Source organism: Neomonachus schauinslandi, chromosome 11, assembly GCF_002201575.2.
Source record: "Neomonachus schauinslandi chromosome 11, ASM220157v2, whole genome shotgun sequence".
Lineage (NCBI taxonomy): Eukaryota > Metazoa > Chordata > Mammalia > Carnivora > Phocidae > Neomonachus > Neomonachus schauinslandi.
Genome location: NC_058413.1, coordinates 46,882,128 through 46,894,559, shown reverse-complemented (window position 1 = coordinate 46,894,559; position 12,432 = coordinate 46,882,128). Strand labels below are relative to the sequence as shown.

The 12,432-nt window shown below is 39.2% G+C and overlaps 1 protein-coding gene across 3 annotated transcripts in view; it reads left to right on the top strand.

Moving 5' to 3' along the window:
• Nucleotides 1-12,432, top strand: part of SWAP70 (switching B cell complex subunit SWAP70) — an 82,180-nt gene that overhangs the window by 29,661 nt on the left and 40,087 nt on the right. For 2 of the 3 annotated variants that reach the window (XM_021685299.1, XM_021685300.2), the window contains exon 3: nt 12,116-12,289. The exons of the other annotated variant lie outside the window; for it this stretch is intronic. In XM_021685299.1, coding sequence (XP_021540974.1) covers nt 12,116-12,289 — 174 coding nt within the window. The remainder of the gene's footprint in view (nt 1-12,115; nt 12,290-12,432) is intronic. 3 annotated transcript variants of the gene reach the window in all.

Below are 12,432 nucleotides of genomic sequence, written 5' to 3'. Positions count from 1 at the left end.
AGGTATGGTAATTAAAATTTATGATAATAAGTTAGTGGTTTGGAAAATGTCAAAGTGTTGATGAGGATTCTTTAAAAAAATCTCATGTTTTAGGGGTGCCTGGGTGGCTCAGTCATTAAGCGTCTGCCTTCGGCTCAGGTCATGGTCCCAGGGGCCTGGGATCGAGCCCTGCATAGGGCTCCCTGTTCAGTGGGGAGCCTGCTTCTCCCTCTCCCTCTGACTGCCGCTCCCCCTGCTTGTGCTCTCTCTCTCTCTCTGTCAAATAAATAAATAAAATCTTAAAAAAATAAAAAATCGCATGTTTTTCAGAAATTTTATTGCAAAGGTTGTCAAGATTACAGTGTGTTCATTTTTGTAGTATTCTTTGTACCCATGTCTGTTATTCCACATTAGCCTCACAATACAATTTTCTGCTCTTTGTGTTTGTTTTCTGTGTATATGTGTTATATGTTTAAGTATTCCCTGCAGAGATGATAACATTGCTTTGATCATGCCTAATAATTAGGGAAAAAAGAGAAATCATACCATAATGAAATGCAAGACTTAGTAAGACTCACAGAAGCCACAAATTGTGTGATTCCATTTATATGAAATGCCCCAAATAGGCAAACATATAGAGATAAAAAGTAGATTAGTGGTTGACAGAGGTTGAGGGGAGGTGGGAATGGTGAGTAACTACCAGTGGGCTTGTGGTTTCTTTTTGGGATGATGAAAATATTCTAGAATTAGATAGTGATGGTGGTGGAAAACTTTATGAATATATTAAAAACTATTGAGTTGAAGTGCAAATTTTATGGTATGTGAATTATATTTCAATAAAAAATGTTTAGGGGTGCCTGGGTGGCTCAGTTGGTTAAGCATCTGCCTTCGGCTCGGGTCCTGATCTCAGGATTGAGCCCCGTATCAGGCTCCCTGCTTAGCAGGGAGTCTGCTTCTCCCTCTCTCTCGGCTCCTCCCCCTGTTTGTGCTGTCTCTCTCTTTCTCTCTCTCTCGCTCGCTCATTGTCTCTTCTCATATAAATAAAATCATTAAAAAATGTTTTAATCAAATTATACAGAAACTGATTTGTGAGGTCTCAAAACTTCATAGTATGATGCTGTACTATTTTCTGGAGTTTTTCCTGGGTGCTGTTCTGTTCATTGATGAGGTAGCTCATTTGTGTTCTGTAGTTGTATTATAAATAAATATATCTTAAATTCCACAAATACTTGATGACCTGCTGTGTGAGTGTGTTTAATCTTAAAAATTAAAGACAATCAGGGGTGCCTGTTGCTCAGTCAGTTAAGCGTCCCAACTCTTGATTTTGGCTCAGGTCATGATCTCAGGGTTCTGAGATGGAGCCCTGCCTTGGGGTCTGCACTGGGTGTGGAGCCTGCCTAAGATTCTCTCCCTCTCCTTCTGCCTTCCACCCCCCACCCCTAAATTAAAAGACAATGAGCAGAATTATGTCTGTTATTAAAATATAGAACATACTGGGAGATATTCAGAAATCTGAAAATTGCCTTTTCAGTGCTAAAATTTGTGTGGGGTGGGCCAGTGGATAGGGAAACATGGTTTCATATCTCAAAGTGCTGTACTCTAATACTGTATTTTGTTCTCCTTGGTGTAACTTTTGTTAAATATCTTGAACTTTAAGTTTTAAAATGTTTTTTTTTTGTTTTAGTATTTAGGCATTTTAAAGTTTTATAATTTGGGGAGAAAATATAGCAGTATTTAAAAAGTTCAAAATAAGCCACTAAGTTTGGAGAAAAACTTATTCACAAAATGAGTGAGGATATGATGAAACAGTAAGTTCTTGTTTACATTATTGCTTAGCCACCTGGAGTGGAATTTTGCCAGTCCTCCAATCCAAATAAAGCAGCCAAGGTTTCCATGGTGTCGGTTTAAACTGAGCAAAGATTAGTGCCTTGTTTTGAAACGTGGTTGAAAAAGTGCCAATAGTGACTGGAGAATGTTAACATAAAGTTTAGAGATTGTAATCGGTTATGCAAAAGAAATAGAAAATAATGACTAAATTTGCAAGATGTGATATACATATCTGTGTGTGTCATATACATATGTATATCTATATATCACACACACTATCTCATTTGATCCTTATGTTAATCCTGCAATGCATAACTGGAATTCTTCTTCCCATTTAACTCAGGAGGAAACAGAGCATAAGGTTGCCTAACAAATAAGGGTTAGATTTTAAACCTAAGCCGTTTAATTTCTAGATCAGTGTTCTTTTAACTGTACTGTTGAGGGATTAATTACTTCCTTTTAGAATTATTGTTTTTCTAGTTATTGGGTATATAGGGGAAGGGGAAAGTGGCTTAAAAGCTATTCTGACAAATCTCAAACTCTGTCAGCCTCTAGTTCTCTTAGGTTTTTTCTCAAAAGTTTTAAGATGAGTCTTTTCTCGGGGGCACCTGGGTGGCTCAGTCGTTAAGCGTCTGCCTTCGGCTCAGGTCGTGATCTCAGCGTCCTGGGATCGAGCCCCACATCGGGCTCCGTGCTCGGCGGGAAGCCTGCTTCTCCCTCTCCCACTCCCCCTGCTTGTGTTCCCTCTCTCACTGGGTCTCTCTCTGTCAAATAAATAAATAAAATCTTTAAAAAAAAAAAAAAAAAGATGAGTCTTTTCTCTTAATTGGTATCTGGTGTTTTTTTTTTTTTTAAGATTTTATTTATTTATTTGAGAGAGAGAGAATGAGAGACAGAGAGCACGAGAGGGAAGAGGGTCAGAGGGAGAAGCAGACCCCCCGCTGAGCAGGGAGCCCAATGTGGGACTCGATCCTGGGACTCCAGGATCATGACCTGAGCCGAAGGCAGTCGCTTAACCAACTGAGCCACCCAGGTGCCCCTGGTGTGTTTTTTTTTAATAAAGATTTTTATTTATTTATTTGACAGAGAGAGACACAGCAATAGAGGGAACACAAGCAGGGGAGTGGGAGAGGGAGAAGCAGGCTTCCCACTGAGTAGGGAGCCCGATGCGGGGATGGATCCCAGGACCCGGAGATCATGACCTGAGCCGAAGGCAGACTCTTAACGACTGAGCCACCCAGGTGCCCCAGTATCTGGTGTTCTTTAGTGTTCGTTCTTATCACTTTTTCCCCAGGTGGTTTTAGAGGTTTTTTGCCTTTGCCTAGGAGAATTATTCTGAAGGGGTTTTGGGACTAAGAGATAAATCATGTTGAAATTCACTTTCTAAAAAGTAATTTTTCCATTTGATTTCTGTATTTGCTTCTTCAGAGATAGTCATATTCCTGTTGTTCTTCACATTGATAGAACTTATTTTCAGCTTTCCTGAGACATCAAATGATTAATATGCCTGTGTTCTTGTATCAAATATTTTGCCTTCCCCGAGTGTTAACTTTTTTTATTTTTTTGCTTGTTTGTTAAAGTCCTTCTTTGGTAAAGAATAGAATTCTGTAAACATTTAGGAAGAATGTTTTTGTGAACCTCCCCTCTCTTTTTTTGCAAAGAGACCTTATACCTGAATTATCTGACAGTGAATACTTGAAGAAAGCAGTATATTGTTACCTTTTTACTACTGAGCCCCAATACACTACATCAAAAGCTAGTTCTGCTTTAGCATATTTATGTGGCAATCTAATTCTTTCATTGGGATTTAATAGCCTGTTAGACTTTTGGGTCTGAATCATTGTCAGTTCTTTTTTCCTGATTCCACATGTTAAGGGTTAGTCTGTGCTATTATGACTAAAACCAATAATCCATTGGCAAGATGCCAAGTCCTCATTGGGACATCTGCCACTTTTCTAGCACAATCCTTTTCTTTTTGGCTTTTTGGCTTTTTGGAAACATACATACACATGGAAAAAGAACAAAAAGAAACCTTTCAGTTCAATATAATGTCCTTTCTCTAGAGGTTAGTAGCCTCTGCATTCTGTTTTCCTAGGCTGACATACCAAATGCTTGCTGGTCACATCAGTTCTAGTTCTTCCATAAAATGAGGTTTCAAATTCTGTTATTCGAATCCTTATACCATCAGCAATCAAAATGTCTTCAAATGGGTGCCTAACAACTGTCATTTATAGAAAGTCATAATGCTCTTAACTACCCAAAACCATGTTTTTGTACAGTTCTTTTTATTGTCCTTTAGCCTATGTTATTTTTTCTTTCATTGTTGCTTAAGAGTTATATAGTATTATTTTGGCACAATGGCTCAGTTGGACTCTACATTTTCATCATCTTTGTGAAGTTATGCAGCACTAAAAACTTTTTTTTTAATTTTAATTTTTTGAGAGAGGGAGAGCATGCGTTTGAGGTGGGGGGTGGTTGGAGAGGGACAGAGAGAGAGAGGGAGAGAATCTTAAACAGGTGCCATGCCCAGTGCAGAGCCCGACATGAGGCTGTATCTCACGACACTGAGATCATGACCTGAGCGGAAATCAGGAGTTGGACATTTAATCGACTGAGCCACCCAGGTGCCCAGCACTAAAAACTTCTGGTGAAAAAAGAGGTTAAATGCTGAAAACTGGTTGCTTTCATGCCCATTGAGTACTGTGGCCAGCAATATAAGTCTAAGAGTGATATAGTTTAAAGAAATACTGTTTTTTAAAATAAAAGCCTTATTGAGATATTCACATGTCATGCAATTTAATTATTTGAAGTGTATAATTCAGCGGTTCTTGCTATAACCACTTTTTTTTTTAAGATTTTATTTATTTATTTGTCAGAGAGAGTGTGCACAAACAGGGAGCGGCAGGCAGAGGGAGAAGCAGACTCGCCGCTGAGCAGGGAGCCTGATGTGGGACTCGATCCCAGGACCTTGGGATCATGACCTGAACGTTTAAATGACTGAGCCACCCAGGCATCCTAGTCACTTAAAAAAAAAAAGGCGGGGGGGACGCCTGGGTGGCTCAGTCGTTAAGCGTCTGCCTTCAGCTCAGGTCATGATCCCAGGGTCCTGGGATCGAGCCCTGCATCAGGCTCCCTGCTCAGCGGAAGCCGGCTTCTCCCTCTCCCACTCCCCCTGCTTGTGCTCTCTCTCTCGCTGTGTCTCTCTCTGTCAAATAAATAAAATCTTTAAAAAAAAAAAAAGATTTATTTGTGTATTTTAGAGAGAGAGTGAGCGTGAGTGGGGGGAGGGGCAGAGAGAGAGAGAGACAGGTAGACTCCCTGCTGAGTGGGGAGCCTGACACAGGGCTCAGTCCCAGGATCCTGAGATCATGGCCTGAGCTGAAACCAAGAGTCCAACGCTTAACCCACTGAGCCACCCAGTGTAGCGTAGTGTAGTCACTTTTTTGTGCAGCCATCACCATAGTCAATTTTAGAATATTTTCCTCACCTTCCTTCAAAAAAAACTGTATCTGTTAGCACTCACAGTCTCCTCCACACTCCTAAGAAACCACTAATCTACTTTCTGTCTGGATTTGCCTATTCTGGACTCATAGATATGAGTGAGGCCTTTTGTGTCTGCCTTCTTTCAGTTAGCATGTCTTCAAAATTCATCTACATTGTTGCATGTAATGGTACCTCATTCCTTTTGATCGCTGAATATTTCATTAATTTTTTAAAAAGATTTATTTATTTTAGAGACCATGCACGAGGGGCGGGGAGGGGCAGGAGAAGTATGAGAGAGTCTCAAGGTGACTCCCTGTAGGTGGAGCTCGATCTTACAACCCTGATACCATGACCTAAGCTGAAATCAAGAGTCAGATGCTTGAGCCACCCAGGTGCCCCTCTGCTAAATATTTTAAACACATGTTCTAATTAATTCTTTATATCAACTCCATGGGTTAAGTACCATCATCACTACCATTTTAAAGACAAAGAGATTGGGCCTTGGGTTACATTACTTGCCTAAGGTCACTCAGCTGCTAAGTGGTATTCAGTGATTGTACGATAATTTTGTCCTGTGGCTTTATAGCTATTCCCTTTTTGGTAGGCTTATATTTTATTTTTATTTTTTTCCCCACTCTTACAAATAATAGTGACTATCCTAGGTAAATCTTTATCTGACTCTAGTTCTCTTTTTAGGATAGATTATTTGAAGTAGAATTATTGATGGAAGAGTATGAATACTGTCTGAGAAAACAAATTCTATAATCAATTTCCAAAGCATCAAATTGGCCAGTTTCCCTGTCTTCTGAGAACTGTCTCTGTTTCACAGGAACTTTAGTCTTGAGCTGGTTTGGATGAAAATTCTAGTTTAGAAAACATGTGAGTTTAGTTTTGTAAATACTTTTACTACTTTGAATTGGAATTGAGGTCTATAAATAGCATTGCTATCTTGTATGGATTTTAGTGAAAAGGAAATATGTGTTGAAAATGAGAACAACTCTACACATTTCTTTTTAGGATATTGTCTTCCATTTGAATACCTTGAAACCACTGGCAGCCATTAGTAGTTTTCCAAAAGATGTGAGACTTTTGATTTATTATGTGTGATATAAACTGGGATTTTGAGCAGTGTATAATCTTAGATGAGATGGAGTATGGAATCATAGATTTCTAGACCTTTTATTGTTACAACAGACCTTGAGATCTTTTCGATATATAGATTTATTTTAATTAAGCAAGAATTAAATATTGAGCCCATACCCTTCAATGGCTTGCTGTTGTTTTTAGGTGAAGCCGAACATCTTTATCATGGCATACAGGGCCATGTTCAATTTGGCCTCTGCCACCCTCTCCAGCCTCCTTTTCTTTCTCTCCCCTTCTTGTTCACTTCAGTGCAGTTATGTTGGCCTTCTCTCTGTTCCTCATATTATCAAGACCCTTCCTGCCACAGAGCCTTCAGACATGTCACTTCCTCTGTGGTAAGTCTTCCTCCACCCGTAACATGCATCTAATTCCTGCTCATCCTGTAGGTCTCAGCTTGATTGTCACTTCCTCAGGAAGGTTTCTCCAGGTAGCACCCTACCCTTACCAGAGCTAACCTGCTGTCCTATAAAGTGTTCTTACACTATCCTCTGTTTTCCCTTTGTAGCATTTACCACAGTTTTCATCATGTAGATGGTTATTTATTGTTGTATTGTTTGATACCTGAAAACCCTCCTGGAGTGTAACTTCTGTGACAGGCAAGGACTGGCTCACCATTGTCCAACTCTATTGATTGCTTTCATTTTGTGCAGAAGTTTTAAAGTTTGAAATAGTCTTAGTTGTCCATTTTTGCTTTTGTTGCCTGTGCTGTAAGTATCATATCCAAGGAATCATTGCCTATTCCAATGTCATGAAGCTCTTCCCCTGTGTTTTCTTGTAGGATTTTTATAGTTTCAGGCCTTACATTTAGATTTTTACTCCATTTTGCATTAATTTTTGTATATGGTGTCAGATAAGAGCCCATTTTATTCTGCTGCATATGGCTATTCAGTCTTCCTAGCACCAGTTGTTGAAGAGACTATCTTTTCCTCATTGTATAGTCTTGGCATCCTTGTTAAAGATCATTTGGCTGCATACATGTGGGTTTATTTCTAGGCTCTGTTTTACTGGTCTGTATGTCTCCTTATGCTAGCTAGTACCATACTGTTTTGATTACTGTAGCTTTGTGATATATTTTGAAATTAGGAAGTATAAGGCCTCAACTTTTGTTCTTCTTAAGATTATTTTGGCTATTCATGGTCCTTTGAGATTCTGTGTGAATTTCAGCATGATGTTTTCTGTTTCTGGAAGAAAAATGCCATTGGGATTTTCTTGGGATTGCATTGAATCTGTAAATTCCTTTGGTAGTGGGGACATTTTAACAATAGTAAGTCTTCCAATCCATGAACATGGGAGGTCTTTCCATTTATTTATATCATCTTTAATTTCTTTCAGTAACATTTTGTAGTTTTCAATGTACAAGTCTTTTGCCTCCTTGGCTAAGTTTATTCCTAAGTATTTTATTCTTTTTGATGCTATGCTAAATGGGATTTTTAAAATTTCTTTTTTAGAGTGTTTGTTGTTAGTGTTTAGAAACATGACTGATTTTTAAGTGTTAATTTGTATCCTGCATCTTTGCCAAATTTTTTTATTAGTTCTAACAGGTTTTCTTTGCGGAATCTTTAGAGTTTTCTACCTATAAGAAAGAACATGTTGGGGTGCCTGGGTGGCTCAGATGGTTAAGCGTCTGCTTTTGGCTCAGGTCGTGATCCCAGGGTCCTGGGATAGAGCCCTGCACTGGGCTCCCTGCTCCGCGGGAAGCCTGCTTCTCCCTCTCCCGCTCCCTCTGCTTGTGTTCCCTCTCTCGCTGTGTCTCTCTCTGTCAAATAAATAAATAAAATCTTAAAACAAAACAAACAAACAAAAAAAGAAAGAGCATGTTATCTGCAAACAGGTAATTTTACTTCTTCCTTTCTTTTTTTTTTTTTAAGATTTTATTTATTTATTTGACAGAGAGAGACACAGCGAGAGAGGGAACACAAGCAGAGGGAGTGGGAGAGGGAGAAGCAGGCCTTCCGCCGAACAGGGAGCCCGATGCGGGGCTCGATGCGGGGCTCGATGCGGGGCTCGATGCGGGGCTCGATCCCAGGACCCTGGGATCATGACCTGAGCCGAAGGCAGACGCTTAACGACTGAGCCACCCAGGCGCCCCTACTTCTTCCTTTCTAATTTGGATCCCCTTCCTTCCTCCCTTCCTCCCTCCCTCCCTCCTTCCTTCTTTTCTTTTCTTTTCTCTTTTCTTTTCCTTTCCTTTTCCTTTTCCTTTTCCTTTTCCTTTTGCTTCTTGCCTGCTTGCCTGCCTGCCTAATTGCTCTGGCTAGGACTTTCAGTATTGTGTTGAATGCAAGTAGTGAGAGTGGGCATTCTTACCTTGTTCCTGATCCTAGAGGAACAACTCAGTTTTCCACTGTTGTGTACGATGTTAGCTGTGGGCTTTTCGTATCATTTTGTACTTTTTAAAAAATATGTAAATGCTTTCATTTAGTATGTTTTTATCCTTGAGCATGATTAAACTAAAGAATAGTGCATTAAATTTTAGAGAAAGGAATGAGCCAAACAGACAGTTTCTTAAAATTAAGTTATACAGTGGACATGAATCAAAAAGCCACTATTTATTTCCTGGGCAAATTTATGGAGAATTTGCCTGGTTTCTGATGCCATTGCAATCTGATTTTTACCCAAATTTCTTGCCTATCTTGAAGGTAACTAGTAAGCACTCAATTGCAAAACCAGTGGTCTTTTCTTAAACAACTCCTTTTTAATCTCTGTAGCATTTGACACTATTGATCAAACTTTCTTAACAGTTTCCTCACTCAATTTTCTTATCTTTGTGGTTCTCCTACCACTTTGACTGTTCTTCGGTCATCATAATTCCTCTTCCTCCTCTTGTTTTGTAAATGTCTATCTCCCCTGAGGTTCTGTTTTTTTTTTTTTTTTAAATATTTTATTTATTTATTTGACAGAGAGATAGAGAGAGAGAACAAGTAGGCAGAGAGGCAGGCAGAGGGAGAGGGAGAAGCAGGCTCCCCGCCGAGCAGGGAGCCCGATGCGGGGCTCAATCCCAGGACCCTGGGATCATGACCTGAGCCGAAGGCAGCCGCTTAACCAACTGAGCCACCCAGGCGCCCCGAGGTTCTGTTTTTTGATCCCATCTCTTTTCTTGATTTATGTTTCCTGTCAGTGATCTCATTGACCGCCATGGCTTCATTCGTCATCAGCATACAGTTGATTCACAGATCTGCCTCTCCTCTTAGGCTGCAGTTGCACTTTGTTTGTCTTTGGACACCTCCATCTAAATATCTTACCAGACCTTCAGGTTGAAGATGCCATAACTGAAAACTTTATCTTTCCTTCTCCCTTGTTTTTGACTCCATCCTGTGACTATTCCCTAAACCTGGCTGGTGTGATGTTTCTGCCATACTTTTGCTCATGCCATTTCCTTTCCTGTCTTTTGTAATACTTTTCCTTGCATTCTTCATATACTTCAAGGTCTGCCTCAAATACCATCTTTCTGCAAAGTACTAATCTGGGCAACCGATGACCTGTTCTCCTTCTCTGCTCTAAAACCCTTCAGTTGGGGGTTTCTTATAGTCTGTTTCTTAAAATTACGAAGCTGTTTGTGATTTGGTCTATGTTTGCTTTTCTAGCCATAAGTCTAGCCACTCCCCCTCAGGAACCCTATAATTCATCACATAATCCACACAGAATCACTTCTTATTCTTCAGGGTAAGGCTACATGCTTTTGTGTACATGTCATTTCCCCAAAGTGTTTTTTAGGGGTGCAGGTGGATAGAGTTGATGGTGGTGGCCTATGAAACTAGTCCTGTAGAGATGTCTTCCATCACATAGATGTCCTCCATCTACTGAGTTCTGTAAGCATTTTAGCAGAGTGGAAAGAGACAGCATTTGAGCTTTGATTTAAACTCTAGTTTTGATATTAACCAGCCATGTGAGCTTGGTATTCAGTTTTTCTGAACTTCTGTTTCCTGATATTTACAAGCCTTGTAAACTTGGTAAAAGTACGCAGTTTTTCTCTATTTCCTGATCTGTAAAATAGGTGAAATATCTGGCCTTACAAGGCTAATATGAGGTTTAAGTGAGAAACTGCATATAAAATGCCAAGCATACATTAAAAGTCTTCATAAATGGTGTTAAAGGAAAAAAAAAAAAGAAAAGAAAAAAGAAGCTGCTGTGGCAGCTACTGCTTTCCCTTTGTGGGATCAATTGTGTATGATTGGGGTGTGGGAAATGGTGCCAGACTGAGACAGGATGCTGAAGGCAGAGCACAAAGGATATCTTCGTATTCCTGGGGAACTGGTGTACCAACCACAAATTCTAGGGAGAGGTCAAGAGAAATTTCTCCCTGCTGTCAGCTGGTGACTTCTTCCTTACTGTACACATAACACTTTGTTTCTCTCTTTCCAAAAAGAAATGCTTTGTTCATATGGTCCTGCCACCTACTCTGCCTTCTCCTGTACATCTTCCTTCTTGTCCCAGAATATGGCTTTTAACATGGAGGTTGTAAGGGGCGCCTGCATGGCTCAGTCGGTTAAGTGTCTGACTCTTGATTTCGGTTCAGGTCCTGATCGGGTCCTGGGATTGAGATATAGCACAACTTCTTTATCCATTCATCTATCAATGGACACTTAACGTTGTTTTCATATCTTAGCTATGGTAAATAATGCTGCTAGGAACATGGGGGTGCAGATATTTTTTTTTGAGTTAACATTTTTGTTACCTTTGGATATATTCCCAAAAGTGGAATTGCTGGATCATATGGCATTTTTTAAAACAAATTTTTGAGGATCCTCCATACAGTTTTCCATAGTGACTATAAACTCTTTGATATTTAATGATCCTTTAGGACTCTACTCTGTTGTCATGTCACTTTTTCTGCAAGTCCCCCAGTTCTTAAGATTGGATTAGTTCCTCAGTGTTCCCGGAACCCTCTGCTTACCTCTTTTATAGTACTTATCACACTATATTGTAATTGTCTTGGCTTTCCTTGGAGACATGGGCTAGTATTATATTCAGTATCTTTGCATTATCCCTGACATAATAATTACTGTCTAAATTTTATCTGTTGAATGAGTGAAAAACTATTGAATTATACATGGTATTATATTAGAATTTGTCTATTGCATTTCTGTTTTCCCTAATAAACTGAATATTCTATGAGCAGAGACCAAGTTCTTCATCTTTATATCCTTAATTTGTAGCATAGTACTTGGCTCATAATAGATGCTGAGGGAATATTGAATGCATGATTGAATGACTGTATGGCAGGGCTGTCTTTTTAGAATTTCAGTTAAAGTTTGTTTTTTGTTTTTGTTTTTTTTTTTCAAAAGAAAATGTCTTCTTTGACTATATAGGTAAAGATGAGATATCTGCATGTGGCTCATACTGAGTAATTGATATTCTCCACTCCTCTGTACCAGGGTTGGTAGTTATATTTAGAAGAGAACGTGTACATGTGAAAAAATAACTATTCGACAAGCTAGTATTTTATGTGCCAAGTGAGTGATTTGGACAGATAGATGTTGCTTTAGTGTCAGGCTAAATATAACATCTTAGGGCTTTTGAAAGTGTGGTACACAAGCAAGTACTTAGAAAATGGTTATTAGTTAATTGGATTGGTGAAAATGGAAAACTGTATCTGTTTTACTTGGCTTATCCTGCTTATTTTGGAATATTTCCTCATTCATTAGAATTTTTTCACTGAAATTTTAACTCAATTCTTTTTTAGGTCCAAGACAACTTTGACAAGATTGAATTCAATAGGATGTGTTGGACCCTCTGTGTCAAAAAAAACCTCACCAAGAGTCCCCTGCTAATTACAGAAGAAGATGCCTTTAAAGTATGGGTTATTTTCAACTTTTTATCTGAGGACAAGTATCCATTAATTATTGTGCCAGAAGAGGTAAGGTGTGGCTCTGGGAAGTTCTTACATGGTCATCATAGCATTTAATAGATCTAGCTTGGTAGTACTGTGTTAATTCAGTGTAGATAATAGATGGAGATCTGGGACTAGTGTTTTTGGATCAGAGGCAAAACAGCCTGAAT